This window comes from Eleutherodactylus coqui, chromosome 2 (assembly GCF_035609145.1).
Source record: "Eleutherodactylus coqui strain aEleCoq1 chromosome 2, aEleCoq1.hap1, whole genome shotgun sequence".
NCBI lineage: Eukaryota > Metazoa > Chordata > Amphibia > Anura > Eleutherodactylidae > Eleutherodactylus > Eleutherodactylus coqui.
This window is the reverse complement of record NC_089838.1, coordinates 341407927-341426511: the sequence shown is the minus strand read 5'-3', so window position 1 is coordinate 341426511 and position 18585 is coordinate 341407927. Positions and strand designations below refer to the sequence as shown.

Genomic DNA, 18585 nt, shown 5'->3' with positions numbered 1-18585 from the left:
TATCCACGACCATGAAGCACAATGAGCTCTATGCTGAAGATATCCGCGGTAAAATAGAACCTGCTGCGTTCTCTTTTCTGCGAGTGGATTACACAATTCCGACCCGCTAATGTGAGCGGAATTGTGTAATCCAATGCGATTGATCTGCGTATTACCGCGGATCAGACGCATGCAGAATCCGTAATTCCTATCCGGTCATGTGAGACCGGCCAATGGTAGATCGCTACCTTTTTATCACGTGACCTGGGACCGCTCAACGAGGCCACCCGTCACTGCTCCAGGCTCTCGGCGACTGTTGGTCGCTGGGAGCAGGGAGATTTTAAGTTTCTTGGGCTCCCCGACTGCTGCGCATGTGTCCGGTGTTTTGCCGGCGGTCGCATGCGCAGAATCCGGGAAAGTTCACAGAGGAAGATCGCTCCGGGGTGCAAATACGGAAGCCTCCAGTAAAAAGTTTCATCTCCTCTCACCGATCGCATCGGTGAGGGGAGATGAAACTAACTTTTTTTTTTTTTTAACTTTTACGTGATCGCCATTATCCATTCGATAACGGCGAACACGTGATCAGGAACCGCTCACCGGGGCCCCCCGTGAAATCTCCAGGCTCTCGCCTAAATTTTGTAGCCAAGAGCAGGGAGATTTTAAGTTATCCTGGCAATCCACGGCTTTTGCGCATGCGTCTGCCGCTTTGGCGACGGTCACGTGCGCAGAAGCTGTGGTAAGGTCCGTGGATAAATCCGGGGGCCTTAAGTACGTAATTTCATCCTCCCTCACGGATATGATCCGTGAGGGGAGATGAAATGTAAGCAGTTTAAACTTTTTTTTTTTTAACTTTTTTACACTTTTTTAAATTACTTTTTTAAACTTTTTTTACTTTAAATGATCACTGTTATCCAATGGATAACAGTGATCATCTCTGCAGTGACATCCCTCTGCTCCTGGCTACACATGGCAGCCAGGAGCACAGGGATTTTAAATTTCCCGGGTCCTGAGCCCCTCTGTGCCGCGCCCGATGTCAAAACCGGGGGTGAGTATTTTCACCTCCCCTCATGGATCCGATCCATGAGGGGAGGTGAAATTAAGCTGATTTTTACTTTTTTTAAACTTTTTCGCGATCGCCGCTATCCACTGGATAGCGGCGATCGCGGGTCTGGGGACTGCTCACCGTGGTCCCCGGGGACATCCCCTGGTTCCCGGCTACCTTCAGGAGCCGGGAACCAGGAGATTTTAAACTCCCCGGGGCTCCCATTCTTCTGCGCACGCGCGTGACGTCATTCGTCTGGCGCGCATGCGCAGAAGAGCCACGCCGGGTCCCGGAGTACCCTTTCTCCGCGGCAGACATGGGGGAACCTGGGTGAGTATTTTCAGCTGCCCTGATGGATTCGATCCATCAGGGCAGCTAAATCTTTAACTTTATTTACTTTTTTTTTTTACACTTTTTTGCGATCGGCGCTATCCATTGGATAGCGCCGATCGCAATGCCGGGGGAGACTGCCCGCAGCCCAGGATGACAGCTCCATGCTGTCGGCTACCTGCGGGCACCGACAGCATGGAGCTGTCACGTCCAGAGCCCACGGGGCTGTATTCTCTGCAGGACGCATGTTTTTACGTCCTCAGAGAATAAAGCCCACTTGGGCAGGATGTAAAAACACTATGGGCTGGTCGTTAAGGGGTTAAGGAGCAACATTCCAGACAAACCATTCGTGCAATTCGGCAACAACTCACAGGTTTACTCCTGCATTTCCTTTGGACTCTTGCAGAGACCACACAATCTCTCAGGAACCGGACATCGGCGAACATGGCCCCCTCGATAGTTTCTTGCAGGGTAGTCTTGCTCTGCTGCTCTCTGGGGTTTCGTCAGCATAGAAGTGGTATTGGAGGCCAAATCTCCTGTTGGCTTGTCCAATAGGGGCTGTGTAGATGGAGAAGAGAAGGGAGCCAAGGACTGAGCCCTGGTTTACCCCAACAGCAAGGAAAAGAGGGGAGGTAGAGCCAGCAAAGGAGACACTGAATGAGCGCTCAGATAGATAGGAGGAGAGCCAGGAGAGGGCAGTATCCTTTAGGCCGAGGAAGCATACTGAGGAGGAGTTTGTGGTCAACAGTGTCAAATGCTGCAGAAGGGTTGAGGAGGATTAGTAGGGAGTAATCGCCCCTCGATTTGGCTGTCAGTAGGTTGTTTGACAGCTTTGGTGCAAGATGAATTGATCATCAGTATCCTACATTCAAAACCCTAAATAGAGACACAGGTGAGTAACAAATCTATCAATGGCAGTTTTATGAAACACCTAAATCTATTAAGTGCAACCAACAAAGAGAGTGAAGATAAGTTTGTGTGTGAACTTCTAATGAACAGGTTTTTGAGTTCTCTGTGATGCCATCCTGAGAATCTTTTTCACCTCCTGGTTTCTTACGCTATAGATAAGTGGATTCAGCATTGGCATTATCACTGTGTAGAAGACGGAGGCCACCTTGTCCTGTTTACCAAAATCACTGGTGGAAGACCGTAGATAGACAAAGAAGACAGAGCCGAATAAGATGGAGACTGATGTGAGGTGAGCAGAACATGTACTGAAGGCCTTCCGCCTGCCTTCAGACGATTTAATATGGAGAATGGAAGAAACAATAAATGTATATGAGACCAAAATGGTCAAAAAAGACCCAACACCACAAGAGGAGATAATGGAGGTGGTTATCATGTAACAGATGAAGGTATCCGAGCAGGACAATTTAAGCAGTGGAGGGACGTCACAGTAGAAGTGGGCTATGTGGTTTGATCCACAAAACTCTAGATTAAACACACAGCTGGTCTGCACCAATGACTGCATGAAGCCAACAGTGAAGGAGAATAGTACAAGACACCAGCACTTCTTCTTAGTCATTATAGAGGCGTAGTGGAGCGGGTGACAGATAGCAACATATCGATCATAGGACATGTTGGAGAGAATAAAAGCCTCAGTTGCTGCCATGGCAGCAAAGATGAAGAACTGGAGAGCGCATCCAGTAAATGAGATGGTCTTCTTTATGGACAGAAGGTCCAAAAGCATCTTAGGAGTTATGATTGATGAGCAGATGAGGTCCACCACAGACAGGTAACCCAGGAAGAAGTACATAGGAGTGTGGAGGTTGGGGGTTTTCAGGACAAGAATAACCATGCCAACGTTACCCACAAACGTCACCAAGTAGACCTTTAAGAAGAAAATGAAAAGAACGGGGACCAGAGTGGCATCATCAGTTATTCCTGAAAATGAAAACCCCACCACGTGGGTCTTGTTTGTGGTGACCATTGTGCCAAAGCTTCTGTAACAAGTAGATGGGTACAGACTGTAAATATCAATCAATGTTGAATCATTTGCTACAGCAGGAGTACACAAACTTTTCTAGTGCAAAGGCAAGACTGTTAGGTTGCACCTTTCCCAAGGACTACCATAAAACCTAAAGGGCGTTCTCCTCCATAGCAAGGTTCCATCTCTAAAACCCCAATATATCGGTAAAATGGGAGTTCATGATTCGGGGTTTGATACTCCAGAGACGAAGTGACATGCATGCTGCAACATGCTTTGTATTTTATAGCAGTTGGGAAACATAGTATGTTATACTGAAAAAGACCTCCATCCATTCCGTTCAGCCTATTACCCCAAATGTTGATTCAGAGGAAGGCAAAAAACTCCCCTATGAGGAAAAAGCCAATTTTCTTCATTTAACCCCTTGAGTGGCGGGTTTCCTACGCCCCTGTTGTGCCCATCAGGGCCAATCATTTAATTTCAACTAATTTTGCAGTCGCGTTCCAAGAGCCATAACTTTTTCATTTTTCCATTGACACGGCCATGTGAGGGCTTGTTTTTTGCTGGAGAATTTTTACTTTTTGATGGCATCATTTTTGGGTATATATAATGTATTGCATAACTTTTGTGAAAAGATTTGTAGGGAGATTAGGGGAAAAAAGTAATACAAGTTAAATCACCCTTCTTTTGCCATATCTATAATAAAAAAAATCTAAATCACAAAAGAAAAATACATATTTGGTATCGCCGCGTCCGTAAATGTCTGATCTATCAAAATAGTGCATTTTTTACCACCCACGGTGAACGTAATCCGAAAAAAAAATAAAGAACCCCAGAAATGCACTTTTTCAGTCACCCTGTCTCCCAGAAAAAATGCAATAAAAAGCGATCAAAAAGTTGTATGAATTCCAAAATGGTACCAACGTTAACTACAGGATATCACGCAAAAAATGAGCCATTGCTCAAGTGCGTCGATGGAAAAATAAAAAAGTTATTGTGCGCAGAAGATGCAGCAGAAAATAATTGTAAAAAATTAAATGTCTTTGAAAAAAAATACAAGTGCTATAGTAAAAAAAAGTATACAAGTTTGGTATCGTAGTAATCGTACCGACCCATAGAATAAAGTTATCAGGTCATTTTTGTTGCAGTTTGTGCGCCGTAGAAACAAAACGCACTGAAGGATGGCGGAATGTCATTTTTCTTTCATTTTACTCCACTTAGATTTTTGTAAAAGTTTTTCAGTACATTATGTGGTACTTTAAATAGCACCATTGAAAAATACAACTTGTCCCGCAAAAAACAAGCCCTCATACAGCGACGTCGATGGATAAATAAAGGAGTTATGATTTTTTAAACGGGGGGAGGAAAAAAAGAAATGAGGAAAGAAGAAAAAAGGGACCGTGTCATTAAGGGGTTAAATAATGTACTAACTTCTTCTCTGGGTCATTACGGTGCAGGGATACCACATGTGTGATTTTATTTTTAATTTTTCACAAAGTAAAGGGAGACAAGTGTTTTTAATTTTATTTATTTTATTTTTTACATAATTTTAAACTTTTTTTTTTTTTACTTTTTAAAATTTTTGTCCCTTTAGGGGACTTCCACAGAGACCCATCAGGACCCCCTGATCACATTCTGGGGGGTCCCATGGTGGCAGCCCTTTACATGCTGCAGTCACATAGACTGCAGCATGTAAAGGGTTAACATCGCAGAGATCAGAGGTTTTCTCTGATCTCTGCTGTAAGAGCTGGTACCTAGCTGTCCTCTGACAGCCAAGCACCAGCTCTCCCTGCAACAGAGACCATCGGCTTGCTTCCGACAAGCTGATGGTCTCTATGGCAACCTGTAAACAAAGCAGGATATTAGAAGCAGGAGATTGCCGGCGGCAATATCTTCCTGCTTCTCAATGTCCTGCTTTGTTCTCTGTGGGACAGTGCAGGCAGAGCACAATGCCAAAGCTTGTGGCATTGTGCTCTGCAGCTCCCATAGTGATACATAGCCCGGAAATCTTCCAGGCTATATCGCTATGAGCAGTGGAGCTCGTCCCGGAAAATTTCCAGGCGTGCCACTCAAGGGGTTAAGGGAAAAAAAATCCTTCCTGACTCCAATTTTGATAATCAGACTATTCCCCGGATCACTGACCCCTTTGAGTAATCGGTGATATAATAAGTAATATTACTCTTAAGAAAGGCATGCAGACCCTCTTATACTCTCGTAATTAGTTAATCATCACCATGTCCTTATGTAGAGAGTATCATAGTCTTCTCTACAGTAAGAACCCCCTTCTATGTTGTGCTGAAACCTTATTTCCTCTAGATGTAGAGAGCGCACCCTTGTGAGTCCTGCGTAAAATGGATGATGGGAGAGATCTCTGTACTGACCCCTAATATATCTATACATAGTTATTAGAGCGCCCCCTTATTACAGTCCTGGATATAATAGATGATGGGAGAGATCTCTGTACTGACCCCTGATATATCTATACATAGTTATTAGAGCGCCCCCTTGTTACAGTCCTGGGTATAATAGATGATGGAAGAGATCTCTGTACTGACCCTGGATAGATCTATACATAGTTATTAGAGCGCCCCCTTGTTACAGTCCTGGGTATAATGGATGATGGGAGAGATCTCTGTATTGTCCTGATATAGCTATACCTAGTTATTAGAGCACCCCCTTGTTACAATCCTGGGTATAATCGATGATGAGAGAGATCTCTGTATTGTCCTGATATAGCTATACATAGTTATTAGAGCGCCCCATTGTTAAAAATCCTGGGTGTTAATAGATGATGGGAGAGATCTCTGTACTGACCCCTGATATATCTATACATAGTTATTAGAGCGCCCCCTTGTTACAGTCCTTGGTATAATAGATGATGGGAGAGATCTCTGTACTGACCCCTGATATATTAAACATAGTTATTAGAGCACCCCCATGTTACAGTCCTGGGTATAACTTATGATGAGAGAGATCTCTATTGTCCTGATATAGCTATACATAGTTATTAGAGCGCCCCCTTGTTAAAAATCCTGGGTGTAAATAGATGATGGGAGAGATATCTGTGCTGACCCCTGATATATCTATACATAGCTATTAGAGCGCCCCCTTGTTACAGTCCTGGGTATAATAGATGATGGGAGAGATCTCTGTACTGACCCCTGATATATCTATACATAGTTATTAGAGCGCCCCCTTGTTACAGTCCTGGGTATAATAGATGATAGGAGAGATCTCTGTACTGACCCCTGATATATTATACATAGTTATTAGAGCGCCCCCTTGTTACAGTCCTGGGTATAATAGATGATGGGAGAGATCTCTGTACTGACCCCTGATATATCTATACATAGTTATTAGAGTGCCCCCTTGTTACAGTCCTGGGTATAATAGATGATAGGAGAGATCTCTGTACTGACCCCTGATATATCTATACATAGTTATTAGAGCACCCGTTTGTTATAGTAAGAAGTATAAAGACCGAGATCTTTGAATGGTGTGTTGTCTTCCTGGTGCTTGAGTTCTACACATTGCAGATTGGATTGACAGATTTCTGGGAGGGGTTGGTGAGAATCAAGCGGTCATGGTGCACATTGACACCAATGAACAAATTAGAGGTCAATGGTGGGCCCTCAAAAACGATTTCAGGGACCTAGGATCGAAGCTTAAGGTGAGGACCTCCAAGGTAATTTTCTCAGAAATACTACCTGTACCACAGGATCTTAGTAGAGATGAACGAGCATACTCGTCCGAGCTTGATGCTCGTCCGAGCATTAGGGTGTTCGAGACGCTCGTTACTCGAGATGAGCACCACGCGGTGTTCGAGTAAATTACATTTCCTTCCCTGAAAAATTTGCGCCATTTTCTGGCCAATAGAAATGCAGGGAAGGCATTACAACTTCCTCCTGTGATGTTCCTGCCCTATCCCACCCCCTGCAGTGAGTGGCTGGCGAGATCAAGTGACCGCCGAGTATATAAAGTGTAGCCGCCTGCAGCTCGCCACAGACGCACCCTGGCAGAGATTAGGGACAGTGCTGCTGCTGATATTATAGGGAGAGTGTTAGCGTCTACAAGAACCCCAACGGTCCTTCTTAGGGCCACAGCTCACCTAGTGCACTACTGCTGTGGGTGCTGGGAGCAGTTGTGTATTTTTTTTTAATGTATCGGACGTGCAGCCCCATTACAGCTATAGCGTTCTCAGGCTGCAGTCTGTACTACGTAGTATAGGGGAAGTATTGGTGAGGCAGGGACAGTAGGTAGTATGGAATCCTGTCTACGACAATCCCAACGCTCCTTCTTAGAGCTACCTGTGCATTTAACTCCATGGTTGCTAGGAGTTGTAGTACCTCAGCATTGCACTGCAAGGCCTCAGTTCAGCCTTCAGTGTCATTTTTTGCTGGGTGCAGTTAGTGTAACGTAAGCGCTCTCTACCTCCAAGTGCACGTTTAGAAAGCACTAATATTTTTCTCCGCTCTGTGTTACCAGACAGTTGCTGGCGCAGTGTGCAGTGCCAGACAGCCATAGAGGGAGAGTCCAATACACGTTCCATTGCCTGCATTGCATTGGAAAAAAACAATTTTAAAAAAGGAATTCTTTTTACGGCTGCTTGTAACCCAGTGCACATTACTGTGTGGCCTGTGGGACTTTTTTTTCTGAGGCCCAAAAGGCTCATATAACTTTTCTAAATAATATTTATCTGTTTCAATTCTCATTAAAGCGTTGAAACTTCCACCTGAACCAATTGTTATTTTGACTGGGCTGCCTCCAGGCCTAGTTAAAAATTAAGCCACAGTACGCTAAGCGATTAATGGGTTTCACCTGCCCTCTGGGTTGGGCATGGGCAATTTTTCTGGGGTACATTTGTACTGTCGGTACACCAATTTTTCGGGCCCTCGCCTACAATGTAATCCAAGTAATTTTTATGGGCTTCGCCTGCACTCATGGTACACCACTGTGTCTGGAGTTTGCCTACACTTTTGCTACAGAAATGTAACTCTGTTCTGCCTACCTATACTTCTGCCACAGTAATGCTACAGGGGTCTGACTATACTTCAGCAACAGAAATGTAACTTTGGTCTGCCGATACTTCTGCTCCTGAAATGTTGCCTTGGTTGGTGTATACTGTTACTACTGTAATGTTACTGATACTGGGTTCTGCCCATACTGCTTCAACGGAAATGTTACTGGGGCATGTCTATACTGCTATAACTAAAATGTAACTAATACTGGGCTCTGCCTATACTGCTTCTACGTTAATGTTACTGGGGTCTGACTATACTGCTACTACTGAAATGTTACAAATGCTGTGCTCTCCCTATACTGCTGCAAGGGAAATGTGAATCTGCTGCTTTGCCCATACTGCTTCTACGTAAATGTTACTGGGGCCTGTCTGTACTGCTACTACTGAAATGTTACAAATGCTGTACTCTCCCTACACTGCTGCAAGGGGAATGTTTATCTGCTGCTTTGCCCATACTGCTTCTATGTAAATGTTACTGGGGCCTGTCTATACTGCTACTACTGAAATGTTACAAATACTGTACTCTCCCTACACTGCTGCAAGGGAAATGTGAATCTGCTGCTTTGCCCATAATGCTTCTACGTAAATTTTACTGGGGTCTGACTATCCTGTTACTACAACAGAAAAGTTACTGCACTCTGTCAATACTGCTGCAAATAAAATGTTACTGGGCTCAGCCTACACTGCTGCAACGGAAAAGTTAAAGGCGTGTGTCTATAATGTTACTACTACTGAAATATTACTGCGGTCTGTCTGCACTGCTGGAACTGAAATGTTACTGGGGCCTGTCCCTACTGATGCTACTGAAATGTTACTGGGGTCTGTATGCACTGCTGGAACTGAAATGTTACTGGGGTCTGTCAATACTGCTGTAAATGAAATGTTACTGGGGTCTGTCTATACTGTTACTACAGAAGTGTTAATAGGGTCTCCCTAGACTTTTGCAACATAACTGTTAGTGGGGTGTGCGTATACGTTAGCTACAGGAGTATTACAGGGGTCAGTGCATACTATGGGTGCACTAAGCGTTCCCATGGCCCAAAAAAGAATTACCCAGACTGACTAGGGCATGCAGTGTGGGCCGAAGCCCACCTGTATGTAATCAGACGTTAGCTCTGCTGTCCAGGGCACTGCAATGGGATATATTTGTGTACCGCCGGTGGGTTCCAGGGAGCCACCCATGCTGTGGGTCCACACAGACTTCACATAGGGGAGTTGTACCTGCCTGTGTCTATGTATAAAAAACCCCGGTCTGACTGGGGCATGCAGTGTGGACAGAAGCCCACCTTATTTAATCTGACGTTAGCTCTGCTGTCCAGGGCACCGCAATGGGACATATTTATGTACTGCCAGTGGCTTCCTGGGACCCACCCATGCTGTCGGTCCACACGGACTTCACATTAAGGAGTTGTACCTGCCTGTGTATACTTATAAAAAACCACCGTCTGACTGGGGCATGCAGTGTGGGCCGAAGCTCACCTGTATTTCATCTGACATTACCTCAGCTGTACAGGGCACTGCAATGGGATATATTTATGTACCGCCGGTGGGTTCCAGGGAGCCACCCATGCTGTCGGTCCACAGGGACTTCACATAGGGGAGTTGTACCTGCCTGTGTCTATGTATTAAAAACCCCAGTCTGACTGGGGCATGCAGTGTGGGCCGAAGCCCACCTATATTTCATCTGACGTTAGCTCTACTATCCGGGGCACTGCAATGGGACAAACTACAGGAGAAATACAGTGCTAATGAGACGTGCACAGCTACGCTAGCATTGGAGTCCGCTGTAGGCCCGCGATTGCTGAGGGTTTGTGCAGAGGCCTATATCCTGGGTGCAGTGAAAGTCCGCTTCCTGCCTACGATTGCTGAAGCTGTGGGCCGAGGCCTATGTCGTGGGCGCGGTGCAAGTCTGCCATGTTTGGCCGCTCAGATTTATTTTTTGTTCATGTCTTGGGTTGCCTAGGACCCACCTATGCTGTTGATGCCCACTTAGTTCCCATCGCGGTGTTTGACCTGTCTGGCACAAAGACACTGACTGACTTGGGTAGGCGGCAGAGTGCAGATGGCTTTCCCCTTGCGGTATCGATTGAGCTATGCGACACCTTGACAGAATGAATACTGTGTGGGCACATGGATTCCCCATTGCTATGCCCATGTTTGCAGCTCCTGACGGAGGTGGCACAGGATTGGATTTCTCATTGCTTCTGTACAGCATTGGGGGCTATCGCCCCGCTCCTTTTAAAGAGGGTCGCTGCCTGGCCCTGCCAACCCTCTGCAGTGTGTGCCTCTAGTTCCTCCTCATGGCAGACACACTTATAAATAAACATGAGGGTGGTGTGGCTATGCAGCTAGCGTGTGGCATGAGGGCAGCTGAAGGCTGCGCAGGGACACTTTTGTGTGCGCTGTGGACGCAGGGTCGTACGCGCGCGCGCGCGGGGGGGGGGGGGTTGGGCAGCATGTAACCCAGGAGAAGAGGCAGCGGTGTGTCCCGCAGGCAGTGATTGTGCTTAGTGGGAGGTAGTGTGGTGCTTAGCTAAGGTGTGCCTTGCTAATGACGGTTTGTCTGAAGTAAAAATTGTTAGGGGGGGGGGGGCACTCTTGCTGCTATTGTTGCTTAATAGTGGGACCTGGGAACCTGAAATGCAGCCCAGCATGTTGCCCCTTGCCTGCCCTATCCGTTTCTGTGTCGTTTCCATCACTTTCTTGGGTTTTCCAGATTTTCACCAATGAAAACGGAGCATGGGTCATATACAAAAATGCTCGAGTCGCCCATTGACTTCAATGGGGTTCATTACTCGAAACGAACTCTCGAGCATCGCAGAAAGTTTGACTCGAGCAACGAGCACCCGAGCATTTTGGTGCTCGCTCATCTCTAGATCTTAGGGAGGTAAACAAGTGGCTCCAGAGTTGGTGTAAAAAGGAGGGGTTTTGGTTTCTGGAGAAGTGGGCTGACTTTGCTGTCGGCTACAGGCTCTACCGTAGGAACGGGCTGCATCTCAATAGGGAGGGTGCAGCTGTGCTGGGGGAGAAGATGGCTAGAAGGCTGGAGGAGTGTTTAAGTTAGGGAATAGGGGGGGGCAAAAAGATAAACAGGGGGGTAGACAGCGACCTAGGACCAAGTAATGGGAATGGGGGTCGAGCAGGAGATGGGGTAAGTACAGTTAGAACTGACAGAACAGAAGAATAGCAGCCCAATGAATATAAAGAACAACAACAACCATATAAATTGTATGGCAACGAAGTATGTGAGCTTAAAGGGAGAATGTCTGATGAAAATTAGTATATAGTGGGAATAATGGAAGCATGGCTTGATGATAAATGCAACTGGGCAGTGAACTTACAGGGCTATAATCTCTTCAGAAGAGACTGTGGGAATCAGAAAGTGGGAGCGGTGTATCTATGTTAAATCCTACTTAATGCCGAAGATATAAGGGCAGGAGATGAACACGTGGAATCTTTGTGGGTAGAAATACAGGGAGAGAAAAATAACAAAATCCTGATAGGGGTTTTCTATAGACCACCAAAAATAACAGAAGAAACTGAAAACTTATTATTAAGACAAATAGAAGAGGTGTCAAACCGCAATGAAGTGATTATTATGTGAGACTTTAATTATCCAGATATAATATGGGAAGATGAAAGCTGCAAATCTCACAAGGGTGAGCAATTCATACCCTTTAAAAATAAAAGAACTACAAGTAGAAGGAAGCCAATATGGCTCAACAAGACTGTAAGGGGGGCAATAAACAAAAAAAAAGACAATGTTTAAATTATTAAATCATACAGGGGAGAAAACAAATCATGTAAAGAAAAGATCAAAATTGCTAACGAGGCGGCAGAGAGACTGATCACCGAAGAGAGCAAAAATAACCCTAACCTATTCTTCAATTATATAAAGAGTAAAAGGATTTGCACTGAGAGTGCTGGCCCTTTAACAAATAATGCAGGAGAAACCATAGAAGAAATGTCACATGAGATGTAGGGGAATAAAACAAACCCCCTGCTAAATATTGCATGCCTAACACAGGAGGAAATCCTAAAATAAAATATAACCTTTATGTAATTTTATTATAAAATCCTACAAGGAAAGGTGAAGGCTTCATAAAAGAAAACTCAATATGTGTTCAGATGATGTATTTACTTATATGTTTCTTCTCAAGCAGTCACACAGGTATAGTAGTGGTGACCTGCTATAGTTGTCACAATAGTGATATTCTGGTAACTGTGATCCTTGTTGTCCCATGTAGTATCAGACAATATAGAAGGAATCCATATCGATTCCGTTATTAATCAAGCTCTCGTCTGTCAGGCTCAACGCATTTCCTCGCTTACGTGATTCATCAGGAGAAAAAGTATCTTACAGATAGAAGCCGATAATTGTCAAGGATCGTACACTCAATTATTTATGCCCAATTGCAGCATAAATTTAAATTAAGGGGATTGAGTGTATAGAGATAAATTACAAGCGTTTCGTACTTCCTCAATAAAATTTGAGTGAATAGCGCTATGTAATGTAGAAATCATCTGATCATCTATACAATTGATGAAATGCAAATGGGATACACATCCGCAGGCAATCTTTCATCAGTTGGATATGATCTGCCAGTGACACTCAATACGCTTAATTTAAATTTATGCTGCAATTGGGCATGAATAATTGAGTGTACGATCCTTGATGTTTATCGGTTTCTATCTGTATGACACTTTTGCTCCTGATGAATCGCGTAAGCGAGGAAACACGTTGAGCCTGACAGACGAGAGCTTGATGTATAACGGAATCGATATGGATTCCTTCTATATTGTCTGATACTACATGGGACAACAAGGATCACAGTTACCAGAATATCACTATTGTGACAACTATAGCAGGTCACCACTACTATACCTGTGTGACTGCTTGAGAATCAGAAACGCTCTTTTCTCCTTAGGGAGAGCAACTATATACTATAAACTAAGTGAGGAGACTCAAATGGCCACGCACGCTCCTGGGTAATATGCAAATAAGGGAGATGGAATAAATCCTCCACAGTGCCACCTATTGAAAGGCCTCTCACTAGCAAAAGCCAGACTCCTACTGTACACTGATGAAGGGCAAAAACCCAGAAACAGCTGTATGTACATGGGGTCTGGCTTTGCTTTTAATTCCCAGTCATTGTAACAAGGCTTCTGTAAAAGGTCTGACTTTGACTTGAAGGAATGCTGCCTTTCAATAGGTGGCACTGTGGAGGATTTATTCCATCTCCCTTAACTGCTTGAGAAGAAACATATAAGTAAATACATCATCTGAACACATATTGAGTTTTCTTTTATGAAGCCTTCACTTTTCCTTGTAGGATTTTATAATAAAATTAAATAAAGGTTATATTTTATTTTAGGATTTCAGTCTGTGAATAGAATAGATATATACTGATCCCCTGCAGTGGTGATTTTTTCCTAACACAGGAGGAAGTGCAGAGCTGGTTAAATATACAAAAAGGGGTCTAAAAGAGAGTCTGGTAATTACAAGTCAGTAAGTCTCACTTTAATAATTAAAAAAAAATATTTGAGGGGTTTCTGAGAGACGCCATTCTGGAATACCTCAAGGAGAACAACGGAATAACTCCTCCCCAGCACGGGTTCATGAGGGGTCGCTCATGTCAGACAAATCTGATCAGTTTCTACAATGAAGTAAGCTCTAGGTTGGACCTGGGAGAGTCTATTGATCTCATATATCTGGACTTCTCTAAAGCATTTGACACCGTGCCACATAACAGGCTGATATATAAAATGAGAAGCTCGGATTGGGTGAAAACATGTGTATCTGGGTAAGGAACTGGCTCAGAGATAGAAAGCAGAGGGTGGTAATAAATGGTTCGTACTCTGATTGGGCCCCCGTTGCTAATGGGGGGCCACAGGGTTCAGTATTAGGGCCCATTCTGTTTAATATATTTATCAATGACCTGATAGAGGGGCTGCACAGCAACATATCAATATCTGCAGATGATACAAAATTATACAAGATAATCAATACAACGGCGGACAATGTGCAGCTACAAACGGACCGAGATAAGCCGGGGGCTTGGGCAGAAAAATGGCAAATGAAGTTCAATGTTGATAAATGTAAGGTTATGCACATGGGCAGGAGAAACGGATGTCACCAATATACACTAAATGGGGTACAGATAGGGAAAAGTGATATGGAAAAAGACCTGCGGGTACTAGTGTATTGTAGACTAAACTGGAGTAACCAATGCCAGTCAGCTGCTGCAAAAGCTAATAAAGTCTTGGGGTGCATTAAAAGAGGTATAGGGGCGAAGGATGAGAACATTATCCTCCCACTATATAAGGCACTTGTCAGGCCCCACATGGAATACTGCGTACAGTTCTGGTCACCTGTGCTCAGGAAAGATGTTACAGTGCTTGAGGGGGATCAAAGAAGGGCAACTAAACTAATACATGGAATGGGAGGACTAGAATACCCAGAGAGACTATCCAAATTAGGATTATTTACCCTGGAAAAAAGACGATTAAGGGGCAACCAAATAACTATGTATAAATATATTAGGAGACAATACAAGAATCTCTCCCATGATCTGTTTATACGCAGGACTGAGACGGTCTACATTTGGCGTGAGCAGCATGAATCGATGACCCCTTCCTGTGAGCTATAGGAGGTGCAATAATGGTGGAGAAGGTTTTCTTTGCGCACCGGGGTCCTCTGATACCTGTGGATGGACGACGGAATGGCTTGCTGCTGTTCTGAAGACCTGAGGAGGTCTAATGTGCTACTAGATGTCAGTCTTTGATTAAGGGGCCGCTCAGCGTATAATTTATATACGGGTATCCATCATACTAATCCAAATCTGTAAAACAATATGGCTTTAGTTTCTCTGAATCTAAGAACATAGACCCTCTCAATGTTCTTTAGTTCTCCATGGGCCCTCAGAATGCAGATTTGGACCAAATGGGGTTTAAATGGCATCTCTAGTTTTCATGATTTGTGACTTTACATGGGTGCTACCTGTGTACCATCAGTGAATAGTCACCTACCTGTCCGATGGCCTCGTCATTCCTGGTTATGGCTGGATGCTCAATACCAGAGTGGCATGGAGTCACGTGATGCGTGGCCTCTTCTGGATGAGGTGTCTGAATCCTCTCCATCTGCTGCTTTATTTACAATCCACTCGGTGTTCTGGGAGAAGGAGCCTCCGCTGCTCTGGGAAATCAGTCCTAATTGGAGAAGGAAGCCAATTAGTGGCTTATTCCTTGTGATTGTGTAGTGTCCCAGAGTTAGGGTCCCTCTAGTATGTGCTTGTCTACCTCATGTGGATTGTTTATGTGCGTCTGTATGAGTGTCTTTACACTGGTGTATGTATGTGGTGACTTCTCTAGGTTGTTTCAAGGTCAATGTCCCATGTTAGTGTCACCCAACTTGGTGGTGTCTGTGTGCCCGTCTCCCTAACCTGTTTGGTGTGGGGTAATGTGTGTATAGTTGTGTTAGGGGCGGGTGAGATTAGTAGTCGGAGGAGGATGCATGAGAGAGGCTGAGGCTCTGATGCTGCTGTCTGGGCTAAGCCCTGTCTCATCGTTGTCATCAGGGGACTTGGAGTCAGAACCATTCTCTGGGGAAAAGAGTTGGCGAAGAGTATTGCGCACTTCCATGCTTAGCTACAGAGTTGTGGGAAGGGATCGACTTCAGTGCAGTAAGTCGAAGGACAAGTCATGAGTAACTGCCCCAAAATGCCAGCGAGGAAAGGGTTTAAGAACTAGTGAAGGACTGTTTGTTGCCCCCACCCCCACCCCACCCGTGCTGTGAGCGTTCTAACAAGAATTCCCCATCAGATAACTGGGACTGATGGCGACTGTACTTTGGGAAGAGAGTGTTTGTCTAATGACACTTTAATGGGAAAACGTATGCCAGATGTATTGTTACCTAGAACTGTCTCAGTTTGCACTTGGAAAATTGAAGTTGAAAATATTGAGTAAAACTGTGTGCCTCCAGTTCAAACAACACTTCAACTATGGACTCTTTTTTTGGCTCTGATGATTCACATCTCGAAAGAGACCCTGGCATCACGTTAACAGATAAGTTATCATTCCTATTAGCACGTCTGCTAATGTTTTACACCTTCACACAGCCGTGCCAGACAGTGTTTGGATTTATCAGGAGGAGATAGTAGAGCCACTGTGGCCCACCATCTTGTTCCCTGCTGTCTCCCCAAATCAAGACCTCACCCCGGGCGTTGCAATTGTTCATTATATCACAACAGTCCTTTCACTCCTTTATTGCAGACCTCAAGTGACTGTTGCTGAGTTCTCAGGTTCTAAATATAGTGGAAGTCCTAGAACTGACGATTGGAAAGAACACGAATGTCAACCAGAAGGCTTTTAGTTCCTCCCAACAGTACAATGAGTTTTCTTTCTTTGTATGTGGGCCGTCTGTGAGCCAATGGGTCACACATAGGGAAATCTCCATTATCAGTCAATGTGAAGAACGTGCTCCATAGGAGCAGAAGGTAGCGTGCAGGAAGTTGGGGACAACAAGTTATTTCTTTAACCCCTTAGTGACGCAGCCTATTTTAGGTTCAAATACATTTTATTGTACATCAAATCTATCTTTGAGTTTTTAAGTATAAACAACATATGCATAAAAGAAGAAAATAAAATAACAAAATAAAAAGAAGTGAACAATAGAAGGGGGAGGGTGCAGAGGTGTGGGGGGGGGGGGGATTCTCACTGGAGTTCGCCTGGGAAGGTAGAGTTAGCTTTTGGGCTCCTGTATTGGCTGGTCTACTCGCGGACACAGAGTAAGGTTTTGGATAATTGGCAGGGGTCCCGTATACCTTCCGTGGTTAATCTCCAATCCCCCAACTCTCCAAATCCTCCTAGAATGAGATCTATAGGTGATGGGCATTCCGTTACCTAAGGCTAGGTCATGGAATGTGGATTCCCCTTCAAACAGACAACACTTAACCTATTTGGATACAAGAGGAAAGGGGGGGTAGGGGAATGGTGGGGGGGAGAAGCGCTGGTATCTGGTGGTAGCGGTCTTCCTATTGGACCTTCTCTGGCTGTCGATTGTTGTTCTGTACAGCTTAGGTTAGGCCCTGTTCGACCCATCTCTTGAGATTGTCTGAGTCTCTAAATGCCACCCACGGCTGCCATGTCTTATAGGTAGGTTCCCAGGCCTTGGGATCCTCTGCTCCTAACTTGTCTTATCTCATAAGGGTGTGGCATTCTTCTATCCACATGCCCCTGGTGGGTGCGTATGGGGAGCGCCAGAGCCTCGGGATAAGTCTCCTCATTGCTATTATGAAAAATCTTAGCAGGCCTGTTTTGGCATCTTTTACTGATCCTGGGAAGAGTGCGAGCAGAGCCAACTTCAGTGTCATTGTCACCCTGGTATGGTTAATTTGGTTAAATAGGGTTGTTAAATCTTTCCAAAGGGTAGCTATTGGCCGACACTCCCATCATATGTGGATCATTGTGCCTCTGCTCTCGCTGCATCTCCAGCACAGGGGTGAGGTTTGATGGAAGATCTTCTGAAGCTGGTCAGGGGTTCTGTACCACCTAGATAAGATCTTGTAATTAAGATCATGGACCTTACCCGCTGGGGAAAGTTTATGGGTTTGGGTCCAAATCTTGTTCCAGTCTTCTTCTGAAAGATTATCGCCCAGTTCTTGTTCCCAGGCCTCCCTGTATCTCGGGGTTTCATCCTCCGCCTCCCGAGCTAGCAACATCTTATATTGTCTGGAGATGGTTTGTGTGTGATAGGTACAGTTGCTCAAATGCTGTAAGTGTTGCTATTAAGTTTTCTTTAGGTGTCAGCGAACTCCCGAAGTTGGAGATATTGGAGCCAGGATCCTGGTTGTGGTGTATTCTGTCCTAGGATTTCTGTCATGGTTTTTAGTTTCAAAAGAGTTTTATTGAGATTTCAAAGTATTTTGAAGTGTTGCGCAAAATTGTTCCCCACGCAGGGGGCATACATAAACAGTGTTTATTTATCAAACAGTTAACATATATAACATATGGTAGTGAAAAAATAAAAATAATGTTCCACACACAATTTAGTTTCTGCTTGAGAGCCTGTATTTATGAGGTCTTTTTGTCTAGTTCTCCTCCCCGTCTTGTGGGTATTTGTTATTTCATTTTCTTAGCTATTGTTTGTTTTGTACTTATTTTTATGTTTCTGCTGATGTCCTGTTTTTTCTTAATTAGTGCATTTTACTGGAGTTTCTTCTCTGTTTGGTCTTTCATGCACTAAGTGGCCTATTTAGGCCCGGTATAGCTAGGAATTCTGCCCATGGC

At 44.5% G+C, this 18585-nt stretch overlaps 1 protein-coding gene across 1 annotated transcript; it reads right to left on the bottom strand.

Annotated features, from left to right (window-relative positions):
* Window positions 1-2339: 2339 nt before the first annotated feature.
* Window positions 2340-3281, bottom strand: LOC136610490 (olfactory receptor 5AR1-like). The gene has a single exon (XM_066589722.1). It carries the CDS (start codon window positions 3279-3281, stop codon window positions 2340-2342), a length of 942 nt encoding a protein of 313 aa, XP_066445819.1.
* Window positions 3282-18585: the final 15304 nt, after the last annotated feature.